We start from the raw sequence: 27,421 nt of genomic DNA, 5'->3' as shown, positions 1-27,421 counted from the left end.
GGTTCTTAAATTTATGATGAACTGATCATGTAGGCCTGTGTGTCCTGGACCTGACTTCACAGGTCAGGACTAGCCCACCAGATTCCCTTTCTCTTCTACCATGTCACCTACACAAAGTTCGGGGGCACAAGGGGAAGAGGAGCCCGATCTGCCAGCTTTATATCATCAAAAAGTAAGTATCCTTCTGCATGGATGGTATTCTGTTGGCCCAATATAGCTAGATTCTGGCCCACTTGCACCAGCTGAGTGGCACAAAGGGGCCAGATTGTAAAACAGAATATAATGCTGTCTCTCTCTCTCTCTATCTCTCTATTCAGCCAGCCCCAGTCTCCTTTACGTTCCTTCCCACAATATGACCCTGGTTAGCGTGAAACTCTCCTTCTCTAGAGCTCCTTCTTGTTCTCTCAACCGTACCATCTCTCCTTTTCTGTTCAAATTTTATCTGAAAATATTTCCCTGCTTTCTTTAGCTATTGTGATACAGCAGGGCCAGGGAGAAGTGGGAGAGTGGTTGAGGGGAAATATAAGACCCAGGCTAATTAAGGTGTGGTTCCCTGTAGACTAGGGAAGGATACTACAGGTTAATTGGAGCACCTGTCATCAATTAAGGCCCTGTCAGGAACTTAATAAAAAAAACGCTGCTTCAGGCAGACAGTGTGGTGCAAGGAAGGAGAGAGGACTGGAGTTTGGAAGTGTGTTGCTGAAGAATTGAAAGACCAGAGAACTAGAGGGCAGGGAGACTCCCTCCCCCAGCATCAAGGACTGAGGGTAACCCTACCCCAGGAGGAAGAGGGTCAGAAACCCACAGGGGTTGAGAAGGGCTGGGGCTCAGAGTGACAAACAAACCCAGACCCCTTCCCTGCTTTCCCTCCTCTACCACCTTCCTGGGCCAGTAGTGTGGTCTTGGCACCCCAAGAGCAGGGGCAAAGGGTGGTGTCCTTGCCCTCCTGCCAAAAAAAGCATGGGACCCACCATATCAACATCAGCCATTTTGCCACATGTGGTGTCAGTAGTGGGATTTCTGTGCCGTGCATGTAACCCAGGGTGGGTCATGACCACCCCATTCCCAAGATGGAGCATGTGGTCAAAGCACTGGTGCAAGCCACTGCCGCCCAGCAGGAAGCTACCTCGGTCCAGGCAGCCACCAAACAGGAGGTCATGCAGCTGCAGCAGGAGACCAATCTCCTGCAAATGAATCAGGCCACTCAAGATCGGGCCTGCTGTAGGAACTCGTGACCCAGGTGAAGGCCCTTAGGGAGCTGAGCTGCGGGTATGACAGGATGCAGACCATACGGGCCAGCTACTGTCTGCAGAAAATGACCTGGGAGGATGATGTGGAGGCATACCTCCTGGCCTTCGAGAGGAGAGCCCTGCAGGAGGCCTGGCCCTGAGACCAGTGGTTGGGCATCCTCACCCCATTTTTGTGCGGGGAGGCCCAGAAAGCCTACTATGTTATGACTGCAGAGGAGGCGGCAGATTACCTCTGGCTGAAGGCAAAGATCCTGGCCAGGTCCAGGGTAACTACAGCCTTGTGAGCCCAGAAGTTCCATGAGTGGCAGTATTGCGAAGACAAGACACCGCGGTCACAACTGTTTGACGTAACCATCTAGCCAGGAAGTGGTTATGCCTAGAGGCCCTCAGCTCTGAGAAAATGATGGCGCTCCTGGTGCTGGACCGCAAAATGAGGGAATCCTTATTGTGGTTACAGGGACAAACCATCCCGATGTATACAAAGAATAGTAAATATGGCAGGCGACCAGCTTGGCTTAACAGTGAAATCCTTGCTGATCTTAAACACAAAAAAGAGGCTTACAAGAAGTGGAAGATTGGACAAATGACCAGGGATGAGTATAAAAATATTGCTCGGGCATGTAGGAGTGAAATCAGGAAGGCTAAATAACACCTGGAGTTGCAGCTAGCGAGAGATGTTAAGAGTAACAAGAAGGGTTTCTTCAGGTATGTTGGCAACAAGAAGAAAGCCAAGGAAAGTGTGGGCCCCTTATTGAATGAGGAAGGCAACCTAGTGACAGAGGATGTGGAAAAAGCTAATGTACTCAATGCTTTTTTTGCCTCTGTCTTCACGAACAAGGTCAGGTCCTAGACTACTACACTGGGCAGCACAGCATGGGGAGGAGGTGGCCAGCCCTCTGTGAAGAAAGAAGTGGCTCGGGACTATTTAGAAAAGCTGGACGTGCACAAGTCCATGGGGCCGGATGCGTTGCATCCGAGAGTGCTAAAGGAATTGGTGGATGTGATTGCAGAGCCATTGGCCATTATCTTTGAAAACTCATGGTGATCAGGGGAAGTTCTGGAAGACTGGAAAAAGGCTAATGTAGTGCCAATCTTTAAAAAAGGGAAGAAGGAGGATCCTGGGAACTACAGGCCAGTCAGCCTCACCTCAGTCCCCGGAAAAATCATGGAGCAGGTCCTCAAGGAATCAATCCTGAAGCACTTAGATGAGAGGAAAGTAATCAGGAACAGTCAGCATGGATTCACCAAGGGAAAGTCATGCCTGACTAATCTAATTGCCTTCTATGATGAGAACTGGTTCTGTGGATGAAGGGAAAGCAGTGGACGTGTTATTCCTTGACTTTAGCAAAGCTTTTGGCACAGTCTCCCACAGTATTCTTGTCAGCAAGTTAGGGAAGTATGGGCTGGATGGATGCACTACAAGGTGGGTAGAAAGTTGGCTAGATTGTCAACGGGTAGTGATCAATGGGTCCATGTCTAGTTGGCAGCCGGTATCTAGCGGAGTGCCCCAAGGGTCGGTCCTGAGGCCGGTTTTGTTCAATATCTTCATAAATGATCTGGAGGATGGTGTGGATTGCACCCTCAGCAAGTTTGCAGATTATACTAAACTGGGAGGAGTGGTAGATACACTGGAGGGTAGGGATAGGATACAGAGGGCCCTAGACAAATTGGAGGATTGGGCTAAAAGAAATCTGAGGTTCAACAAGGACAAGTGCAGAGTCCTGCACTTAGGACGGAAGAATCCAATGCACCGCTACAGACTAGGGACCAAATGGCTAGGCAGCAGTTCTGCAGAGAAGGACCTAGGGGTGACAGTGGACGAGAATCTGGATATGAGTCAACAGTGTGCCCTTGTTGCCAAGAAGGCCAAGGGCATTTTGGGGTGTATAAGTAGGGGCATTGCCAGAAGATCGAGGGACGTGATCGTTCCCCTCTATTTGACACTGGTGAGGCCTCATCTGGAGCACTGTGTCCAGGCCAGATCGGTCCCTGCTGTGAGTGTTTTGGGAGAGACCAAGCCTATGACCCACTGCATGCAAACGTGAGGGAGGAGGTGGTAGAGGTAAATGGCATGCCAGTAGAAGGGAAAACTAAAAGCCCAAGGCTATACTTTATAATCAAGCATGATCTGTTGTACCGGGTAGTGCCAATATGGGGGGATGTATTAGAACAGCTCTTGGTGCCACGGAAGCACACAAGGGCCATATTAGAGTTAGCTCACAGTCATCTGTTTGGGGGACATTTAGGAGCAGATAAGAACCTGGATAGAGTCATAAGGAGGTTCTACTGGGTGGGGGTATCAGAAGTCCAGTGCTATTGCAGCTCCTGCCCAAAGTGCCAGCTGCATAGCCCCCGACCTCAGTTAAGGGCCCCGTTGATACCCTTGCCTGTAATTGAAGTCCCTTTTGAAAGGATAGCCATGGATCTAGTGGGCCCACTAGAAAGATCGGCCTGGGGCCACCAAAGCATACTCATCATCCTGGACTACACTACGCGGTACCCCAGGCCATTCCTCTAAGAAACCCCACATCCAAGGAGCAACAGTATGCCATAGTAGAAAAGAAATGCCTAGCAGTTAAATGAGCCATGAGGATTCTACGGTACTACCTACTTGGGAGGTGGTTCACTCTTGTGGTGGAGAGTCCAGTAGATGCCTGGGGAACTTCTTGTATCGCAACCATCAGGTACGGTAGGAGGGTATCCCAGTCTTTTCTGCCTTGGGCCACCACCTTTTGGATCATGCTCTTGAGAGTGTGGTTAAATCACTCAAACAGACCATCTGTTTGGGGATTGTAGACCGAGATCCACAAGGCTTGGATGCGGAGCAGGGTACTTAAGTCTTTCATTATTCTCAACATGAAGGAAGTCCATTGGTCTGTCAGGATCTCCTTAGTGATGCCTACTCTAACAAAAACCTGGACCGGTTTGTGTGAAAGCCTCCTTCTCTAGAGCTCCTTCTTGTTCTCTCAGCCATACCAACTCTCCTTTTCTGTTCAAATCTTATCTGAAAGTATTTCCCTGTTTTGTTTAGCTATGTAAAGCATTTGGGGACAGGGTCAGTTTTAATACAGTTAGTGAATCACATGTCCAATGATAGATCCACATATACATACTGAAATTATATTTTTCTATTTCCAGAGCCATGTACAGCATCCCCAGAAGATATGGAGAAAAACAATATTGGGCTGAAATGGAGCTCGAAAACAAAATTGTATTTAGAAAGTGGAAACTTTGTTGAATTTGACTGTAAAAATGGACATGTGAGGGATCCAACATCTTCTGCATTTAGAGTATAGTGTGTGGAGGGGAAATTGGCATATCTTAAATGTAAGAGAAGAGGTAAGTGATCTCCAGTAAACGACAGTATTGGTAAATTAGCTGTCTAAAAGATGTATTAATTTTTTACTAGGGAATTCTCAGATTTAAAAAATACTATGGCACAATTGTGATGGGTACCATAGAAACATGTTGGAAATCATGCTTCCTGACTCAGACAGCTTGCAATCTAAATCGAACACAAATGGTGGATTAAAGAGATTCACTGGTTACTTTGCTTTACTTGAGCTGGGACAATCTTCCTTTGACATCTGAGCCTGTTTAGGTTACCAACAGAGCAGAAAAGTTTTGTAAGTTTTCTTGTCTTACTCAAGTTCTCTAGCTGGCCCAATTCCTCATTCAGATAGCTGACTTCCACTGCAGTCTGCACTCATTTGCTTGCCCTCTGAAACTGATTCTTTTAGCTCCTAAAGTCAAGTCCTTGCTGGACCTCGTCACTGTTAGCAAGCTCCATGTTGGAGAAAGATTTCATGATCTCTTCGAGTTACTGGGAAACCTTCTATCCATGAGGGTCAGTTTGCTGGTCCTCTCAATTATCTGTCTTGCCATGTTATACTGGGAGTGTTGCAGCTGGGTTTCTCAATCTGCCTAGAAACTTTGTAGCTGCTGACCCAACAAATATATTCTCTGACTGTGAGTCATTTCTCACACCTATCTGGGAAACAACCAAATGTTGCTTCAATTTCCTTAGTGAAGACCTCAACTCCTGTTTCAGGTCTTGTTTTAATTCCTTTGACCTTCTTTGATGTAACCTTTTTTAGCCTGAGTGGTTAGCCAATAGTCAGGGTCTTCCAACTTCTTTTTTGTGTTAAGAAGAGGAATAGGGGATAGAGTCCGGTTTTCTATGATGCAGCTTTTTTTATTTGAGTGTACACAAAGTCCTGTTCCTCTGAAGATAGGAGGATCAAACAGGAGGCCGTTTACTTGATCGCAATTCCAAGCCAGCCTTCACATTCAGCACTCTGTCCAAAAAATGCTTTCACAATTTTTCTGCGGGGCTACTCTCTTCCAGGGCTTCTCTTGCTGTCCACTGGCTTTCCTGCAGCTTTCTGGCAATTTCTACCTCAGACATAAACAACTCCACCAATTAATCCTCAGCTCCTGTGTTTGTTCATCCCTATGGGCATGGGCAAAGCAACAAAAATTAAGGAGTGCGTGATTTACCTTCTTCCTGACTGTCCTCTTCCCTTCTCACGCAGGCCACCAACACAACCACAGCCAGCCGCTTAAGTGCCCTGGCCCATAAACTCCTAATCCCATCCCCTCCAAATCAGTGCCAGTGGCGTTGTGACCTGGCGCACAGGATCAAAGTGCTGATCAGGTCTGGACCAGTCAAAAAACAATCTGGCCACAGCCCAGGTACCCCCCACCCTGGCTTTATAGCCTATACCTAGTAAAATCCCTTGTATCAGCTGAGTGACACAGAGGGGCCAGATTGTAAAATCGAGTCAGTGTGTGGGTCTCTCTTTGCTCATCTGGTCCCAGACTCCAACAGGCTGTTCCTATATACAGTATGACTATGGTTGTTTTGAAAGCCCCCTTCTCAGGAATTCCCTCTCATTCTTCTTTGAGTAGTGTCCCAATGGGTGCTCCATTCTAGGTGCACTTGCGTCCCCTGCACCTTTGATTGGAGATTTCATGTAGCTCTGTCTTGTGCACCACACTTTAGTTATCTAGCACTATGAGAGTGAACTGCCCTCAATTCCTTTTCAAGCCTGAGCGAGAGTATCATTCTACATGGGGAGTATTCTGTTGGCCAGCTATGACTAGAGTCTGGCCCATTTGCATGAGCTGAGTGACACAAATGGGCCAGATTGTAAAATAGAATCTAACCTTGTCTCTCTCGCTATTCATCTAGCCATGGTCTCTTCTCTGTTCCTTCCCACAAGATCATCTGCATTTGTGTGAAAGCCTGTTTGTCTATAATTCCTTGTTCTCTCAAACTTACCATCTCTCCTTTACTTTTCAAATCTTTCTGTAAATACATCTGTTTTATTTAGCTTAGTAAAGCATTTGGCGACAGGGTACCTCTCAATACAGTTAGTTAATCAAATTTCCAACAATAGATCCACATGTACATACTGAAATTATATTTTTGTATTTCCAGAGTTATGTATAACATTCTAGAAGATATGGAGAAAAACAATATTGGGCTGAAATGGAGCTTGGAAACAAGACTGAATTTAGAAAGTGGAGACTTTGTTGAATTTGACTGTAAAAATGGATAGGTGAGGGATCCAACATCTTCTGCATTTAGAGTAAGTGTAAGAGAAGAGGTAAGTCACCACCAGTTAAACTACAATACTGGTGAATCACCTGACTAAAATTTTGTAACTTATACTGAGAAATTCTAAGGTTTAAAAAAATAGAGAAGACAAATGGTGGGTTAAAGAGACAGAGGTAACAAGCAAAGTAACCCCTATATTACTTGAGCTGGAACCATCTCCCTTTGACATGTGGGCTTCTTTGGGATACCAACAGAGCAGAAAAGTTTTGTAAGTGTTCTTGTCTTACCCAAGTTCTCTGGCTGGCCCAGTTCCTCATTCAGATAGCTGACTTCCATTGCGGTCTGCACTCATTTGCTTTCCCTCTGAAGCTGATTTTTTACCTTCTTTAGTCTTTGCTGGAGCTCATCACTGTTAACAAGAACCATATTGGGAAAAGCTTTCCTGATCTCCTCTAGTTACTGGGAAACCTTCTATTCATGAGGATCAGTTTCCTGGTGACCTCCTTTATCTGTCTTGCCATTCTAGACTGAGAAGCCCAGCGGCAAAATTCCCAATCTGCCTAGAGACTTTGTAGTTGCTGGCCCAACAAATATATTCTTTCAAATTGTGAATCATTTCTCATACCTTTCTGGGACACCACCGAATGTTCCTTTAATTTCTTTGGAGAAGTCTCCCACTCCTGTTTCAGGTCTTGTTTTAATTTCTTTTGACCTTCTTTGATGTAACCCTTTTTGGAGTGAGTGGTTAGCCAGTACCCAGGGTCTTCCACCACATTTTTTGTGTTTGGAAGAGAAACTGGGGCTAGAGTCAGGTTTTCTATGAAGCAGTTTTTTTAATTTACAAAGAATGTAAACAAAGTCCTATTTCTCTGAATGCAAAATGAACAAACATCATGAGGCAGTTTCTTTGCTCACAGTTCTAAGCCTGCTTCACATTCAGCACTCTGTCCAAAAAATACTCTCACAGCTTTTCCTCATAGCCACTCTTCCAGGACTTCTCTTGCTGTCCACTGGCTTTCTGGCAGCTTCTGACTCGGACACACACAGCTCCACCAATTAATCCCCAGCTCCTGTGTTTATCCATTCCTAAGGACAGGAGCTGTGCAACAGTATTTAAGGTATGTGTGTGTGGGACATAGATTTGCCTCCCTCCTGACTCTCCTCTGCCTAGGCACCCCACCAGCAACACCACCACCAGGAGCCTAAGTGGCCTGGCCCATGAGCCCTTTGCCCCATCCTCTCCAAATCTGAGCCTCTGGAATTGTGGCCTGGCACACAGGATAACAGTGATGATCAGGTTTTGCCAAGTCAAAAAGCAATCAGGTCACAGCCCTGGTCCCCCGGCTTTCAGCTTCACAGCCTATACCTCAGTAAACGTCTTGCATCAGCTGAGTGACACAGAGGGGCCAGATTGTAAAATAGAACCAGAGTCTGTGGGTCTCCCTGTGCTCATCTGGTCCCCGCTTCCAGCAGACTGTTCCTTTATACAATATGATTCATCATCGGTGAGCCCTCGATTCGAGGATGATCTCTACCATGGATTTACATATGGGTCCTGAGATGACGACTGGAACCACAGATCTGCCCGCAGTAGGTACTGACATTTCCTGACAGGTCAGCTGCCTGCTGGGAGACAGTTTTCTTCTGTCTCTCATTTCAGTTTGAGGGCAAAGCACTTCTCCTCAAAGCGGGCCACTGCCTGATGGAGGATGTGGCACCATTGTACTTGATTGGTGGCCTGCTCCTCCCAGCTTGTGATGTCTACATCCGTTTTCTTGAGATACACTTCTAGTGTTTCTTTGTAGCACTTCCTCTGACCACCACAGCATCTCTGACCATACTGAGATTCTGTGGTGCTGAGAATAGAGGGCTTGTTTTGGTAGGTGAGAATCTGGCATCCACACACAAAGTCCAGCCCAGCAGAGTTGGTGGATAAGGGTCATTGCTTCAATGCTGGTGAATTGGCTTCAGTGAGGATGTTGGTATTAATGTGGCAATCTTCCCACTTGATATGAAGGATCTTTCAGAAGCATCGTTGGTGGTTCCTCTGAAAACTCTTGAGGTGCTGTCAATAACCCAGGTTTTGCATCCATAGAGGAGTGTAGGGATGATAACTGTCTTATAGACCTGAATCTTGGTGTTCTTCCATAGGTCATGGTCCGTGAAAATGCACCAGAGAAGTTTCCCAAAGGAGGCACTTGTACACTGGATCCTGTGCTGGATCTCACTGGCATTTTTGCACTTAGAGAGTGTTGGCTACTGAGGTAGGAGAAGTGCTCAACTATCTCCAAAGTCTGTCTCTCGATGGTGATTTGTGGTGGATCATGTGCAAGGCCAGAAAGCAGACTGATGGAGCACTTTAGTCTTCTCGATATTAAGTGAGAGTCCTAGGCTTCAGTAAGCTCGTTCAAAAAAATGTAGTGTGGACTGAAGGTGTGGATTCTCAGTGTGTGCAAGAATGGTACAGTCATCAGCATACTGAAGATCAATAATGGACACCTGCAGGACTTTAGACTTTGAGCAGAGACGTCTAAGATTAAAAAGCTACCCATCCATTCTGTTTTGAACGTCAGTTCCAGTCAGGGAGGTGGTCTTTAACAAGGACCAGAGTGACTGCTAAATAGATGGAGAGCAGGGTTGTGGCAATAACGCATCCTTGCTTAACCACAGTTTTGATGATTAAAGGGTCAGTCTCCAAGTCGTTATAGAGAACAGTGGCAGTCATCTAATTGTGAAGAAGCCTTAGGACCCTAATAAATTTTGGAGGGCAACCAAATCTGGCCAGCAGCTTCTCTCTCTATTCATCTAGTCCCAGTCACCTCTCTTTTCCTTCACACAGTATGACCCCGGTTGGTGTGAAAGCCTCCCTTTCTAGAGTTCCTCCTTGTTCTCTCAACCTTACCATCTCTTTTTTACATTTCAAAACTTATCAGAAAATATTTTGCAATTTTAATGAGCTAAGTAAAGCCTTTTTAGACAGGGTCAGTCTCAATACAGTTAGTGAACCAAATTTCCAATGACAGATCGACATGTACATGCTTAAATTATATTTTTCTATTCCCAGAGTTATGTATAACATCCCCAGAAGATATGGAGAAAAACAATATTGGGCTGAAATGGAGCTTGGAAACAAGACTGAATTTAGAAAGTGGAGACTTTGTTGAATTTGACTGTAAAAATGGATAGGTGAGGGATCCAGCATCTTCTGCATTTAGAGTACAGTGTGTGGAGGGGAAATTGGCATATCCTAAGTGTAAGAGAAGAGGTAAGTGATCCCCAATTAAACTACAATACTAGTGAATCACTTGACTAAAACATGTTAATTTTTACTAGGGATTTCTCCTGTTTAAAAAATACAATGGCACCATTGTGATGGGTGCCATAAAAACATGTGGGAAATCATGGTTCCTGACCTAGACAGCTTGCAATCTAAATAAAGAAGACAAATGGTGGGTTAAAGAGATACACTGGTTACTTTGCTTGTGAGCTCTATTACTTGAGCCGGGACAATCTTCCTCTGACATTTGGGCCTGTTTAGGTTACCAACAGAGCAGAAAGGTTTTGTAAGTGTTCTTGTCTTACCTAAGTTCTCTAGCTGGCCCAATTCCTCATTCAGGCAGCTGACTTCCATTGTGGTCTACACTCCTTTTTATTTCCCTCTCATGCTGATTTTTGTAGCTCTTTAATTCCTTGCTGGAGCTCATCGCTGCTAACACGTTATATGGTGGGAAAAACTTTCCTGTTGTCCCATAAGTTAGTTTGAACCCTTCTGATCCGACAGTCAATTTACTGATCACCTTATTTATCTGCCTTTCTATTTCAGACTGGGAATGTCACAGCCGGGCTTCTCAAGCTGCCCAGTGACTTCATATCTGCCGCCCCCAAAAATATTTTAACTCAGACTCTGAATCATCTCTCATACCTTCATAGGAAAGCTTCCACTGCTGCTTCAATACCTTTTTACAAAATCTCCATCTCCTGTTTTAATTTCTTTTGCCCATCTTTGACTTTGCCCTTTTTGGCCTAAGCGTTTAGCCAATAGTCAGGGTCTTCTGCCTTGATTTGTGTGAGGAAGAAAAATGGAGGTAGACAGACAGGTGTTTTCATGACACAATCCTTGTTGTTTACAAAGAATGTACACAACATCCTGTTTCTCTGAACAGTTGGATCAGACAACAGCAGGCTGTTTCCTTGCTCACAATCCAAGCCTACCTTTACAGTCACTGTTCTGATCAAGGAGGTCTCTTTTGGATTTCTACCAGGCCATGCTACCAATTCTTCTCTTGCTGTCCACTGGTTCTCTGCAGCTTTCTGGCTGCTTCTTACTCACTCACACACTTCCATCATTTAATCTGCAGCCCTCCCATTATCAGTCCCCAGAGAAGCCATTCAACCAGAAATGCATGAAAGTGCTTCGTCACTTAGCCTGAAGGCATGATAGTCATCTTTCATATCAACTTCACTGAGTATGTCTACACAGCAGTCTAAACCTGGTCTTGAGCCCTGGCTCAAGCCTAACCCCCCCCTTGTATCCACACAGCAATTTTGTTAACCAAGATCTCATACTTAAGGTGCCAGGACGCTGTAGTGCTAGGACTCAGGGATCAAGCCCTATTGCTTTCCTGTGTGCACATAGCCCCAGCTTGTCTCAGGTCCTGGAAGTCCTCTGGATGTATCCCAGAGTTCCTTGGGGAATCCCCCTCAGGGCTCTAGATGCCTATAATCTCTGGTGCTGCACTCTATTACAAATGGATTCCACACCTGCCTTTGAAAATGGCAGCAGCTCAGATCAGCATTAACCCATTGCCTGCTGAACATCAGTCTGAAAGCACACCACCAGATAGCTTTTTCTGATCACTCTCCACTGCAAACCATGCATGCTTTTTGCAAAGACAGCTGCTTCATGGTCACAAGAGCACAGCCAGATTTTGGTGCACACTTCCTGGACACCCTTGCACACACAGCCCCAGGGAGGGCAAGGGAGGCCTGAGAGTGGAGTGGGGTCTCAGCAGCTGCCCTGCAGGGAGGAGGAGCAGCAGAGTTCCCAGCTCAGTATAGCCAGGGAAGGGACGATCCTCCAACAATCTGGCCTCTCGCCGCTGTCAGGGCGGTGAGTGGGAGCCAGGCCCAAAAATTCCCCACAGCCTCCTGGGGATCCCTTATCCCTGTCTCCCAGGGGGCAGGGATAAGGGATCCCCCTGGAGCACACTGTACCCCAAGCACTGAGGATGCACTTCAACACTCTGCAGCCAGTGGCAGCCAGGCTGGGTTATTTGTGTCTTTTTCCTTTGAATCCTGTATTTTATGTCAAACTTAAAAATGGACAAAAATAAATAAGCCCAACCAAAACACGCACCTTCATTGACCATCCCATTTCAAAATTTAAGAATTGCAAAGTTTCATTTTCATAGTTCAATGGCCCTGGAGACTGGTTTCCAACTTACCCTCAGAATAGGTGTTCATGGGCATTTTCCTGCCCATGTGACTCAGCCTAGAGCTGGAGAGCCCATTTCTCAGATTAGATGGTAGCTTGGTAGAACATCTTTTCAAACTGCAGTCATTCTACTTAGACAGCCTAAAGACTAAAGGGGTTAATTATGCAGTGTATGTATTTATGTGCTCTGTATGGGCACCTGAGTCCCATCAATAGCATCATCACAGTTAGGAAACTGAGTTGGTGGTAGTTTTCTCACAATGCAACATATTCATAAGGCTAGAGTGTCGACACTGGGCGGGGGACAGTGGGGAGGAGAAGCTAGGCACTCTGGGATAGGGTTATTTTGACTTGGGTCAGTGCACTGCGGTCTGAATGCCAGAGCCCTAGGTTCAAGCACAGGTCAGAAAATCCTTAACCTCAGGTTAAAATGCAGTGTAGACGCTCAAGCCGAGGGTTCCTTGACACAGGTCAGCTGATTTGAGTCTCAGGAACCCTAGGCTTACATTGCTGTGAAGAGACTACCCATAGATTAAAGACACACTTACTGTGAGCTAAGCAACCTCCAATACAACAATACTATCAAATCTATTGATGGAATAATCTATTTTGTCTTACATGATTCTAGTTATCCTGTCTTCTGCTATAGAAGATGTGTAATTGCTGATCTTTCTCCCATAATAGGCTTACTCCTATATTATTGTGATAATTCCCACACCACTGCTAATAATGTGTTTTGAGAAATGATGCCCCCTTTATAGCACTGGGGACAGAAGCAAATCATTCATGCGCATATATATATGAAGAGGGCTGCCTGGAAGAAGCTGATAAAGAGTTATAGGATGAAACAGGATAAAGATCCCTGCTTCAAAAATTCCATCACTTTCCAATGCTAGTAACTACACACTGGATCCTGATAAAATACAGTAATATGTATGAAATCAATGCACGGTGTTCTATGCTGCTTTTAAGTTATATATAACATAAAATATTTCTTTTTAATATGAACAGTAGTTGAACTGCGGTTCAGGAGTAACTGCAATTACTCTTGCTGGAGTTTGTTCCAGTGTGAATTTTAAGGAGTTGTGCTGAAATCAATATTCTGTTCCTCTGAGAGACCCATAGGGGATTTGTATGTAATATTTGTTTTAAAAAATTGATGTACTAAATTAATTTTCCAGTATTTGTTCTTTCTCTGACAGGTACTTATGAATGAATAAAAAGAAGCATCAAGCAAATAATTTTAACCCAAATCCGATGAGCAGATGCCATTAACCAGTTATTTGTAATGTTCACACATTATTTCCTTTGTCAGTATTTTATCATAGATTGTCTGAACTGATACATGTAATTACTTCTTTTGTCACAATGTATATTAAACTAATCATAAAATAGTAACAATAGATGGGCAAAAAGGTTCAAACTACAGCTTTTTTTATGAAAATTGGAAAAGGAAGCTTTAAGGGAAATCGTACACTTGGCCGCACTTCCTGCTTGCTGAAACAGAAAGCAGCACTATTTCTCTCTGGCCCAAATCAGGAACTCCTGGAAGTCTCACTAGGAACCTTGATCTTGGGAGGCTTATAGCCCAATTGCTACATCCGGAGGTTTATTTATGGCTTGAGACTGTTTTAAGTTCCACCCATCCCTAGTAGCAGTTGGTTATCATTCTTTCAAATGTTTTAGTCCATGCAACCATAATGTTATCTAGACATCTAACACAGTTATATTCACTTCTCTGATGAAAATTTAAACTTATGATGTCTTTTTTTTCCTTTTGAAAATTAAAGAGTTGTATATTTCATTTAGCAATTTTAAAAAAAATCTGTTGTTTGAGCATGTTTTTTATTAATAACCCAACCTGAAGGCAGGTGAGAAGGAATTTTAGGATTTGTTGAAAAGTAGAGACAAAGAAGAAAGCCTGCAGCCCCTTGAATAGCAAAATGATGCATGCATTGGGTAGCGTGTGAATAAATTGACTATTCTTACCTTCTACTGTATGCAACAAACTAGAAGTTAGACCAGTGGTGTGACAGAGATGAACTTATCAGAATCCACATACGTGAGAATGACAAATTAATAAAGATACAGTGAACACTGATGGGATGCTAGATGTATAAACCACCTTCTAGACCTGGGGCAGCATACTCCTACACTATAAAAGCTGAACAATGCTCCCCTTCTCCCCCCCTGGCCATTTCCCCAAAATTGTGTGATGGCTGAAAATTTTCACATTATTACACTGGTAATGTTACTGATCTCCCTAATGGATTCCCTATTTCTAACTTAAATGCCCAGGCTTCCTATCCAATGGCTGGGGAGAGTCAGGCACCTGACAGTAGGTCTGCATTTGAGCTTGGAGGTGTGATTCCCAGCTGGCATAGACATATCTGCCCTGGTTGTGCTCAAGCTAGCGCCACACAGGAACTAGCGTAGCCTTTCTTCCCCAAGTACAACTCTGCTAGACCTTCAGCTACCTACTCGGCTGGCTAGCCCAAGCTATTGCTGGTGCTGCTGCTGCACACTGCTACTTTTAGATGCTAGATTGGGCAGCTCCCAGCTCAAAAGTAGATGTACCCTTAGACTGGGATTCACAAAAGCCAGCATGTTGAGCAAGGGGGCACCTCAACCAGCCATTGGGGAATGCCCAGGACAAGGGTGTGGCCTAAACCTTGCTCCTCAGTGGGAGTTCAGCACCTTTTTCTACACAGGATTCACAGGGGTGAACTCTCTCCTGTAATGAGGCACCCACGTCAGGTCAGCCCTTTTTTCAAAAGCTCACACCACTAGGTGGTGATGCCATTATACCCAGGCATGCATTCACCCTGTAGGAGGAGCCTTAAGTCCAAATACTGATGTGGAGCAGGGACTTAAACTCAGGTTGCCCTGTTGATTGCCCTACCGGACAATGGCATATTCTAGCATATGTCTTTCTCAGGCTCTCCTATTCAGCTGTTCCACTTTGTCTAACAAATTAAGTAACTAAAATGTTCATTAGCACAGGGACTTGAACTTGGGACTCATATATATCAGGTGAATCGCTAACCACTGGGCCATAGAGTCATTCTCAATGGCTCTGTAGCCCCCTGACTGTTTCATAGAAAATGGAATGGCTTCAACAGGCAAGATTGCGTTTTAGCTTTTTGATAAATGTTGTGTCCTCATGTAAACCCTCTTTTTTACATGTCAGGATATTTTCAGTGTTCATCTCTGGCAGAGCTAAGAGGAAGAGTTTAGTCTGGGACAGTGTCAGACTGATATTGCTGCTGTTACTGAATGGCTCACACTAAGAAAGATTATTACTACTTGAAATCTACATGGCTAGTTTTGATGGCAATGGCACTACCTGTGCTTAAAGACGCTTTGCTGGAGTGTGGCCTCAGATCCTAGTATTTTCTGAGAAGTTTGGCAATTGTCTTCCCCTGCTGAAACTGAAGCATATTTTGGCAAGAAGAAGGGAGGGATGTCTCCATTCCTTGGAGAAGGGGGGACCCTTACTTCCCTAAAAGGAAAAAAGACTAAAAGAGGGTATAGAGTACATTATAACTTTTTGAATTAATCTAAGACAGAAATTATTATCATGTTTTCACTTTATGGAAAGAAGCAGAAGATAAAGTCTAGAACAATAATCTAAGGCAAAAAAAATCTCAAAACACTAAAACGTCATAATTTGAGGAGCAATAGTCCTCAATTTAATAACATCCACATTATGTTAATTTGATGGCCAAGTTGTGTGATCACATGGAATAATGTTCTACCGGTAACCCAGTGTACTGGTCCACATCCCCATGCAGTTGGGATCCACGGGCTCACAAAGCACCTGTACAATGCAATTCACTATGTAACCCTATTCTGATAGGTGGTGCTAGCAGCTTATGAATCAAGGGCCAGGATCTGCCAGTGACAGAAGCACCCATGTAGTTTAGCACTGGTTATTCGCTGGTCAGGTATCATTAAGCAGTGAGGTTTTTTTGAGAAGCACTTCAAGCTTCCAGAGAGTATTTACAAAATGGGGAGGGGGGTGTCACTCTCTCACTGAGTTCAATTACAGTTTACAATATAGGACGTATACAAGATTATCTGGGAAAAATCAGCTAATCACATGTATTCCAAGTCTGGTACGCCTGCATCCTGGATGCTCTCCAATGTCCTGTAGCCGAGGGCATAAAACCAGAGGAGCCCCAACCATGCTCTAGTTTCTTCTTACAGCCTGTGGGTGTGAGACAGAACCCCTGCAGCACCCATGTCTCTGCACAGTAAGTGAATGGATGTGTCCAGTAAATATCCATTTAAAGGGAGGCATTCATATTAAGATAATTATTTAGGGCCTGATCTTGCTCCCATTATAGATAGTGGAAAAATTCCTATTGACTTAAATGGGTGCAGCACTAGGCCCTTAGTTTGTAATAACATTTGCCTTTCCTCCAAACTCCTCTCCCTCACTTCCCTATGACTGTGATACCTCCCAGCTCCTGTCCATCTTCCAGGACTGTATTCAGCTTCTCTCTCCTCACACCTAAGCTTTGTAAGAAGTATCACTTATTCCTCTCTATTTGCATACACACAAAATCATTAACTTTGCATTGTTCAAGTTGTATTTCCTCCCAAGAATGAAAACAATAAAATTGAAAGAAATCAAAACATACACTCAACACAATACCAATCTCCAAATTGCTAGTAGTTTACTACTATCATGACACTAAACTATGTGCGTGCACGCACCCTCTCTAATCCCCACTTTCAATTAAAAGAAAATCCTGTTGCCTTTAGTGAACACATCGAAGAAGTGAAATATCACACAGCTACTCACCACGTTGACTGCTGCAAGTTCCCTGACCCCCACATTCAAAACTTGCCCCTTTTAATCGCTCTCTTGCTGCTGTGACCATGTCAACCACTCTACCACTGTTTAAAGCCCTTCCTTAACTTGATCTCTTTTTCTTCATCAAAGTGAAGCTCCTTATTCTCAGTCTTATAAATTATAACTTCCTCCCTGGCTATGACATTTCCTTATACTGCTCCATCCCAAATTCCTACTCTCCTCCCAAATCTTGCTGCTAACCACTCTCTTTATCTTTTTAGAACAAAAAATCAGAAAAATAAGTGATATGGTTCCTCTTCCATTAGCTATAAAGTTATCGTACTCTTAGAGTAAATGTTAACATCCTCTGCTCATTAAAATTATTATTTTTAATGTTGTGGCAATAATATGAGTGTGCTTATGGTGTTGCCATTTCCCTTTTATTTGCAGGAAAATACTACGAAAATGTAATTTGAAGCTGGAGGTGGTAATGCAGTTAAAGAAGTAGAATATATTCTATAATCTCTCTGGTTTCAGAGTGGTAGCCGTGATATCTGTATCAGCAAAAACAACAAGGAGTCCTTGTGGCACCTTAGAGACTAACACGTTTATTTGGGTATAAGCTTTTGTGGGCTAAAACCCACTTCATGCCCATGAAAGCTTATGCCCAAATAAATGTGTTTGTCTCTAAAGTGCCACAAGGACTCCTCGTTATAATCTCTCTCTGGCAGAAGCAATGTAGTCTTGAAAAAGAGTAAGACATTCTTGTCCAGCTGCCACCGGTATCATTACGATTGGAATGGTTTATTTTTAATAGCAGTTTATTGATTTATATACATTAAAGTCAAAATCATACTATAAATGTAAACCATTTTAAGTAATTATGACTTTTATAAAAAATAAATGAAAAGTTAAATTGATGAAATATGAACAAAATGTAAAAGGTCTTTTAAAAGACTAAGTTAACTTCTAAATTCAGAAAAAAAATACAGTTTCTTTAAACATTGCCCCACCATTTAAAGTGCTATAGACTGCAATTGATTTTAGGAAACCATAGCTATTTGGGCAGCTATTTAGGAAACCTGCTTATTTGGGCAGGAAAATCCATAGAGTCCAAGGTCAGAAGGATACGATTTGATAATCTAGTGTGACGTACTGTATAACACAGGCCATAGAACTTCCCCAAAATAGTAGTATTAGGGACCCATTGTGCTAGGCACTGTAGCCATATGCATAAAGAGACCGCCCCTGCCTCAAAGAGCTTATGAATCTTCCTTTGCTAATAACTAGAGTAGACAGAAACATTTCCAACTAATTTTTTTCAGCAGAAAGATCTTTTCTCACAACACACACATTTTCCACAAATATAATATTTTAATTTTCTAGTTCTTTTGACAATAAAATAAAACCAGGGTATTTCCGTTAATATTTTTTTGGTGGGGGGGAGGGGAGGGGGACGGGGGAAACAATCATATATTGCAGTCCCTGCTCTCAGTACAGAGCCTGTTGCCCTTTAGTTCCTTCTGGAAAGAGGACAGAAAGGGGAGGGGCCTTGGCTCACACTGGCTAGAGGATCTGGCCAGCCACAAAAGGGAGAACACTCCCCTTGTATTGCCAACCTCAAGCTTTCAGTAATTATGAATAAGGCCTGCTAAACTCATCAGATGCACTAAACAATGATAAAATATTTAAAAATAATAAATTTGGGGTCTGTCTTCTGTTTTTTTTTAACCCTCTGGGCCATGTTTTCAAGTGCTCCTCCACGTCCATGAGGATCATCATCTTTTTATTTTTTTAATGACAGCTGAAATTCTCACATAATAACATAACTCCAGGAGTTGGAATTAAAAAAAAAAAAAACAACAGCACATGAAATACCATGTAACTCATCACAAAATCCTGAGAGTTGGCAACACCACCCCCTCTTTCCTTAGGGGTGGTGCAGCATGCACAGACCCCCTGTGCATCATTGAGCTCAGGAGGTGTTCCCTCCCTATGGCACAGTGGCTTCCAGAATTCTCCTTAGGGTGGAAAGGCTACACATGGCTCCCAATGTGGGCCAGTGCCTTCAAGCACGGGGCCAGTTCCTCAGCTGTGCCGAGTATAAGGTAAGCACAGCTGAGGATGAGTGGGGGAAAAGTGGCTTTGAGCCTGGTTCTGAGGCCAATGGTGGTTGAAAAACCATAAGAGACAACTCCTCAGCTCAGAACTGGCTAGGGGTACATGCTGCAGGTCATCTCTGCCCCAACACAATCCCTCCAGACACTGCCTTTTTCAGCTGATGACTTCCCCGTGCAGAAACAATCCTTTGCAGCCCCTTTAGCCACTCTGGGCTATTTTACTAATCAGATCATTATCGTTTGATATTTATTGAGAGTAACTATCAAATGATGAGTGGTGCTTCTCTTTCCTATATTTGTATAATCCATTGTTAATCTGCTGGGCCCAAGGCCTTTTCCAGAGAGCGAAGCATTAACTCCATTCATGATTACATCACTTCTTATTATTACCATTGTTTTTTCTCCTTGGCATGTTTCCTTTTTTTATTTTCCTCCTCTTTTTCTCTTTTGTTTAATTTCTTTGTTGAACTCTCATTGCTCATTTTCTTATCTAGTCAGTATTTCTTCCTTTTTTCATTTTGTGTTTTATGTTACACTTTTTAACCCGTTTTCTCCATTTCTCTCCTTAACTTGAATCCTCTTACCTAGTTTTTACCCTCCATCTCTCATCTCTCTTAATTCTCTTTCCTCCTCCTCCTCCTCTCAATACTTAGTCACCACAGGAAGAGTATCTAATGCTCTAATGTACTCAACCACTGTCTGAAATACCTCAGTGGTTAACATGTTCATGGAGAAATGAGGCTCTGCACAGGCCAGTGACTACTTGAGTGACAAGAAGTAGGAACACTAGCACAAATAAGAAGCCTCGGCACAAGATGAATTGTGTCAAAGCCTCCTTCACTTTGTGTGTCAAATATTAAGTTGGTATGGTGTGATTAGTATGGTGGAAATGACTGGCAAGCCAAAGGATTTCAAAACAGGATACATTCCCTGCTTCAAAGTCCACCCAGAACCAATTCATGAAGAGCTAGAGCATCTTGTTACCCTAGTTTGCCATCAGTTTCATACAGTACTGCTGCAACTTGAATGTCCGTATGACTTTTAATATTTTGGTTTCTGTTCCAATATCAGGATAGATGTTTTTCACTTTTTCCTTTGATTTTTCCTGGTCTCCAAATTAGAGTGAATTGATAGTGCTGTACTGTCATATTACAGCATTTACAGTAACTAAATGCTGCCCAGTAGTTTTATTTTCTATTTCTATACTTCATTTCAGAGGCTGGTGGAAAGTGTGGGCCTCCACCAAGAATTGATAATGGAGACATTGTTTCATTCCCATTAAAACAATATGTACTAAATTCAACAGTGGAATATAAATGCAAAAGTTTGCATATATTGAAGGGACCTCAAAGTGTTAGATGTGACTCTGGACAATGGACAGACCCACCGGTTTGCTTAGGTATGTACAAAAATCAATTATATGAAAAAGGACAGTAGTGAGTTATGAAGCTGTGTTATTTTTTAAGATGAACAACGCTGCCTGCTTACACACAATACCCATAGCCAGAGTATGAGACTAGTAGCAGAGGTGAAACCCATGGAGATGGTGGTGGTGGAAAATAACCAGAAAGGATTCTGAGCGCCAATGAGTACATGCCCCATAAAGCAGTGAATGGGAAAACCTGCCAGTGATTGTCTTCTTTACACACAGAGAATATGGAATTTGTTGCCTCCTTTCCTGGAGTCCCTTAGAATTCAGTTAGTTAATAATTAGGGATTATAGAATGTGGAAAATAGGAAAGAGGAAAAAATTAGTAGACTCCGTATGTGGGCTCTGGTATTTGTCGGCAACACAGAACTCAGGCTAGCACTAGTACCTATCTACATATCAGAGCCATTCCTGTTTCTGTCTCTAAAGTCTGGGGCTTTTGTTACATTTCATTACACAAGAGTTGTCTTCATCAGCATCTTTACATTCTTATGAGAAAAGGTTCAAATGAGGGTGGGGTAGGAGCGATCCCATATTTCCACGATTGTGCATAGCTTCTTGTGTAATGCTCTGTCCATGTGATGAGAATGTTGCTTCTGTTTCTGCTCCTGATGCTCACTGCAGAATTCTAGCCCTGAATTTCTGGGTCTTATTTATGTAAAGATTTCACAACAGTGAAATGGGACAGATTCTGGGCTCTGCTAGGGTCACTGTGAAATACTGGAAAAGCAAAAATATTATAATTTATTTATTATCATTTATTACAATTTATTATTTACTATTTATTTGTATTACCAGAGCAGAGTATTTTAAGGGGCAGCTGAGGATTCTCTCAGCTTGAGGAGACTCCTGGGATGGCACAAAGCTGGAACCATCTGGGGTGTGGAGGGGTTATGTCAGGGGCCAAAGGGGGCAGGACCAGATTGAGGTGCACTGAACAAATTTCTGGCTAGCAGAACAGTCCCTAGGAGACCATTCTAGCTTTTGTAAGTTGGGGTAGTCCTGTGGCTGCTCTAAATTCTGCAGAGATATGGGGTGGGGATCAGTCCGCAGCTGTCTCCAGGATCAGGGGAGGCATAAAAGTGGCCTTTAGACAATCTTTGCCACCTCCACAGATGGTGCTGAGCATGAGCATTGATGACTGAGCCTAAGGTATTTGTATGATGCTTGTGTGAGTGATGTGACTCCCCTTTTAGGGCTGGTCAAAAATTTTCCATCTAAACATTTTTTGACTGAAAATTGGGTTTTTGACTGATTTTTTTTCACAAAAATTTCTTCTTTCTGTATAAAGTTTTTATTTTTTGTTGTTGAAAAAACAAATACTTGAAAATCAAAGTTTTCAGTTTCTGACCAAAAATTTGTATTTGCATATGCTGTGGTGGTTCTTCCTGGTACTTGTAGTTCCAATGCTTCAACTGTGGCATCCTCCACTGTAGGCTGGGCTCCCCAGCTGAAATACATCTCCCATGATGAACTGTGGCCAGGGATTTCCATGATGCACCACTTATCCTCACCCAGTGGGGGAGACCATGGCATATCAAGGGAAATGCAGTCCAACCAGGGAGCCTGAGGAGAATGGGATCGTGAGACGGATGAACTATAACTACCATAAGGCACTATGGTGGCATTTCCAACAATTTTTTTCAATTATTATTTTGCTGAAAAGTTAGAAATTCTAGCAGAAGAAAACCTCATTTTCTGACTAGCTCTACTCTCTATGCATCATGTAGCAGATAATAATAATAATTAATTAAGAATAATGTTCCTCTTCCTAAGGCTAAAAGCCTGGCATTCATTATATTCTGGCTACCTGAGTATAGCCTGTGGCTTTCATCCAGCCATTCTGCTTCATCCTTCTGGTCCCCAGGAGCTGTTTGCGCTCCACAAAAGCTCCTGCTCTTTCCCAAAGTGAATTAGAAATGAATTAGAAGTCAAGAGAATATCTGTGGATATTTATTTACTCTCACTATTTTCCTAGCTCTAATTGGGAAGAAATTTTCCCCATAGACATTTGATTGCATAATTCTCCATCAGGAGATGAATTGGGACTATGTCTGTACAGTTTATGAAATCTGGTTGATATTGTGGCATTGTATTATGGAAAACTGCCAATTTGTATATGGATCCACCATTGCTGACAAGTCCTGTAGCAGGTACACACCAGAGAGGGACAATGGGAAATATTTACAGTTAATGACACAAAGGTTATGCTGAAAAGCAGCTGCATCCTGAAGGGAGAAAGAAAGGTTGGAGCAGTTGGGAGTGACACAAAACACAAAACAAAGGAAGCTGGTGGGATTTAAATAGCCAACCAAACAGGAACAGAGAAGGCCAGACAGGAAGAAGAATGGGGCAGGAGAGAACAAGGTCACACAAGCTGGGTAAGGAACTCCATGCGGGACAGAGACCAGCCAGCATGTGACAGGCTGAATGAGGCAGGGAACTGCCTACTTTCCTGGACCCAAAAGGTTCCTCAAGGACACACAAGAGCAGGGTGAACTAGTGTAGGACACTGCAGTCTCAGAGCTTTATTATTTTGTGTGGTCTATACTCTCCAGCATTTTATATTAAGTAAAAGAGCAAATGTGTTACATGCTGTGCAAAGTGTGTGTGTGTGAACTTCTTCCTAACTGTTGTGTGCCCCTGGGAGTCTTAAACTGTAAACCAGGAGCTTCACACCTTTTGGGTGGAGTTCTGGGATAGGGTGGGTTTAGGTGCAAGAAACTCTGAAGAGTCATCTTTCCATCCAAGCGCTAGGCAATTGGACAGCAGTCTGAGCCCTGGACATGAAAGGTCTGAGCCCTGAGAGTGTGCCTAGGGACCTTAAAATTGTGGCAATGGCTGGACTTAGCACGTGTCCACAAGGGGGCATTTGCTAGAATCTATGACAGAAGGGAAGAAGGTCTACACTCTTTACTGGAAAAAGAAAAGGAGTACTTGTGGCACCTTAGTTGCATCCGATGAAGTGAGCTGTAGCTCACGAAAGCTTATGCTCAAATAAATTGGTTAGTCTCTAAGGTGCCACAAGTACTCCTTTTCTTTTTGCAAATACAGACTAACACGGCTGCTACTCTGAAACCACTCTTTACTGGAGCACCTGTCTCTGTAACATCAGAGGCAAAGAGAAAATAGCACTGATCTTTTTATTTATTTGAAGCATTTGCAAATACATACTTTACAAAGAAAGTGCTGTTGAGTCAAATGTCCAGGTCAGACCCATGTGCAAATAACTAAAGTGCCGTTTCTTTTTTTTGCAGAGCCTTGTACCGTAACCCCGGAGGATATGGAGAGGAACAAAATACAGCTGAGATGGCCTTATGAACAAAAATTCTATGTGTTTTCAGGGATCTTTGTTCAATTTGTGTGTAAATGGGGATATAAATTGGATCCAACATCTTCTGGACTTAGGGTACAATGTTTAGAGGGGAGTCTGGAATACCCTAAATGTAAACACAGGAAGAAGTAATCTTTAGTTTAACCACAATATTGATAACTTGTCCACTAAGCCAAGTTTTTTATTTATTTATTTTTATTGAAGATGTCTAAGGGTGTATAAAATACAATCAATACATGACATAGTGACTGCACAGAGTCAAATATAATATTCTCTGAAATTCTAATGTATAAAGTGAGATTTATGCCTTGTTCACAAGATAAAAACTGTTGCTTAATATCAAAGTGTTGAATATTCCAGTAGAAATATGCAAGTTATTATTAAGAAATTAAAAACATGAGATCAGATCCCCAGCTGGGATAAATCAGTGTAACTCTGTTAATTTGGAGAGGTTATTTTGATAATGGTGTTTTAAATGGAGAAGGAACAGGGAATCTTGGATCCTTAAAACATATTTTTGGATTAAAGTGTCCTCTAATGACATTAAGAGATTTTCCTTGGCACCCAACCCTGTGCCAAGAATTATTCACATGAGAGTCTCCCTCCTCATGCTTCATGGCACTTTGACTCAAGCCCCAAGAGCATTTGTTTGTAAAGTTTGTATGTAACAGGCAAGACTATAGAGAATTCTACAATAAGGAAATTAACAGTTTGTGGTAGATGATACTACAGCTGGTTGAACATCAGAATGTCCCTTCTGTGGGACATTCTAGAATTTTGATTTTAAAAAAATCATTCTGTTTCAGAACAAAAAGTGAAAATTTCCCACGGAAGGAACGTTCCAAAAAATTCAGTTGACAAATAATTGAAGCATTTATTTTGAAAATTTCAAAATGAAATTCCATGGCAGAGAGCCCAAGTCTGAGGTTCCTGGTTCAGCCATGTCTCTTCGGGCTTCCGGATGCCCTGCCACAGAGCTGCCACTGAGCTAGTTCAGTCACTGAGAAAACCTGGGACTTCCTGCCATGGAGCCAGGAGTCTGGAAGCTCTCAGGGCTACTATTAGCTTCAAAAATATATCTTTACAAGTAACTTCTTTACTTTCCATTTTTTTCTAGCTGATTGGTTCCTTCAGATGAATGAAAATAAGCATCTAACAGTATCTTTAACCAGCATCTTACGTTCAATATCCATTAACCAGTTATTTGTAATATTCACAGATTGTTTCCTGGTTGTTGTTTTTTTTTGGCATATTTGCATGGATTACAGTTTACATGTATGGGTTACACACGTTTATTTATGTCTTTGATCAAAGATACATTTCTACAACTAATTTCAAGTAAAGCAGGATGGGCAACTGGGTTTGGATAAAATAAGATCTGAGCCAAATCTTCACCCCAAACTCAAACCAACGCCAAACCTTTTTTTGATGCTTAAAACGTAATCACATATGCTTCTGCACTTCCTATTTTTGCTAATATGCTGATAGAAGTAGTATTTCCCACCTGGCCAATAGGAGGATGTATGGGAAATCTCCCTAGCAACCTTGATCTTGTACCAGAATGTTGGTTTTGTTCAGGAAAACATTCAGACCTTTTTACTTTTGGGGGGAAAAACTGACTTTCGGGAAAAGAAAATAATTTAGTAGATGCAACCACAATCTATTTAACAGAATTGATAGAAATGATTGTTCCTTTTGGTTAAAGATTAAACATGCATAATCTTAATTTTCTTTTTTTTTAAATGAAAACAGCGTACAAAACATTTAGCAATTAAGATAACCTGAACATTCCTGTCTTGTATATTTTGTGGCTTATTAACAGTCCCATCCTGAAATAAACTGCCTGGAAACTTTAGGGTATGATGAAAAATGCAAAGAAAGATGAACCAAGGTCTGCAGAAAACTTGAGCAGTAGTGAGCTACTTGTGTTTCGCAGTATGTGAACAAACTATTTCTGCCTTCCTCTGTAAGCAGTGGATTGGAAAGTTGACCAGTCCTGTGACTGATTGATTTGCCAGAACCAGCTGGGAATAACAAACAAATCCAAAACTAGTGTGCATTGATGGGATGCTCTGTCCCCAGTAAATTGGTTAAATTCTGGAACTTAACCAAATAGCCCCAAAAGCAGGCAGAGTGGAAAGATGGTCCAGTGGTTAGGGCACTAGCCTGGGACTCCAGAGACTTAGTCTCTGAGTGCCTCAGCACCCCATTTGTAAATAGGGAATAATATATTCTCTACCTCCCAGAGTATGTCTACACTTCAAGCTTGGGGTATGATTCTCAGCTCGAGGAGATATACTTGTGCTAGCTATCATCGAGCTTCTGTACTAAAAACAGATAGTCGTCACGGCAGCTTGAGCGGTGGAAAGGGCTAGCTACTTGGGTATGTGCCTGTCAGAGACACTAGGGACGTATGTGGGACGGCTAGCCTGTCCCTCCACTCACACTGCTGTGGCCACCCTCTATTTTTAGCATACTATCTCAATCAAAGATAATGCACGTACGTCCCCTTAAGCTGCAAATCACACCCCTAGCATTAAAGCCCTGGTCTACACTAAGACTTTAGGTCGAATTTAGCAGCGTTAAATCGATGTAAACCTGCACCCGTCCACACGATGAAGCCCTTTATTTCAACTTAAAGGGCTCTTAAAATCGATTTCCTTACTCCACCCCTGACAAGTGGATTAGTGCTCAAATCGGCCTTGCCGGGTCGAATTTGGGGTACTGTGGACACAATTCGACGGTATTGGCCTCCAGGAGCTATCCCAGAGTGCTCCATTGTGACCGCTCTGGACAGCATTCTCAACTCAGATGCACTGGCCAGGTAGACAGGAAAAGAACCGCGAACTTTTGAATCTCATTTCCTGTTTGGCCAGCGTGGCAAGCTGCAGGTGACCATGCAGAGCTCATCAGCAGAGGTGACCATGATGGAGTCCCAGAATCGCAAAAGAGCTCCAGCATGGACTGAACAGAAGGTACGGGATCTGATCGCTGTATAGGGAGAGGAATCTGTGCTATCAGAACTCCGTTCCAGTTTTCGAAATGCCAAAACCTTTGTCAAAATCTCCCAGGGCATGAAGGACAGAGGCCATAACAGGGACCCGAAGCAGTGCCGCGTGAAACTTAAGGAACTGAGACAAGCCTACCAGAAAACCAGAGAGGAGCACGGCCGCTCCGGGTCAGAGCCCCAAACATGCCGCTTCTATGATGAGCTGCATGCCATTTTAGGGGGTTCAGCCACCACTACCCCAGCCGTGTTGTTTGAGTCCTTCAATGGAGATGGAGGCAACACGGAAGCAGGTTTGGGGACTAAGAAGATGATGATGAGGAGGAGGTTGTAGATAGCTCACAGCAAGCAAGCGGAGAAACCAGTTTTCCCGACAGCCAGGAACTGTTTCTCACCCTGGACCTGGAGCCAGTACCCCCCGAATCCACCCAAGGCTGCCTCCTGCACCCAGCAGGCGGAGAAGGGACCTCCGGTGAGTGTACC

General features: G+C 43.1%; 1 protein-coding gene and 1 pseudogene across 1 annotated transcript; both read left to right on the top strand.

The window, feature by feature from the left end:
• LOC102942951 overlaps positions 1 to 27,421 on the top strand; it is a 108,050-nt pseudogene that overhangs the window by 13,015 nt on the left and 67,614 nt on the right.
• Positions 19,091 to 25,677, top strand: LOC119566989 (complement factor H-related protein 1-like). Its single transcript, XM_043520785.1, has 3 exons — positions 19,091 to 19,156; positions 20,354 to 20,567; positions 23,855 to 25,677. The coding sequence occupies exons 1-3, from the start codon at positions 19,091 to 19,093 to the stop codon at positions 24,061 to 24,063; spliced, it is 489 nt and encodes a 162-aa protein (XP_043376720.1). The 3' UTR covers positions 24,064 to 25,677.

This window comes from Chelonia mydas, chromosome 8, assembly GCF_015237465.2.
Source record: "Chelonia mydas isolate rCheMyd1 chromosome 8, rCheMyd1.pri.v2, whole genome shotgun sequence".
Taxonomy (NCBI): domain Eukaryota; kingdom Metazoa; phylum Chordata; order Testudines; family Cheloniidae; genus Chelonia; species Chelonia mydas.
Note: the sequence above shows the minus strand (reverse complement) of the source record. Positions and strands in the feature narration are given on the sequence as shown.

What these genes read in the sequence shown, in the direction of transcription:
- LOC119566989 (XM_043520785.1), top strand. Translation starts at nt 19,091, where the DNA reads ATGGCTCCCAATGTGGGCCAGTGCCTTCAAGCACGGGGCCAGTTCCTC. An exon ending in TCAGCTGTGCCGAGTATAAG is followed by an intron (nt 19,157 to 20,353) that starts GTAAGCACAGCT and finishes GCTGCCCAGTAG; the next exon opens with TTTTATTTTCTATTTCTATA. An exon ending in AGACCCACCGGTTTGCTTAG is followed by an intron (nt 20,568 to 23,854) that starts GTATGTACAAAA and finishes TTTTTTTTGCAG; the next exon opens with AGCCTTGTACCGTAACCCCG.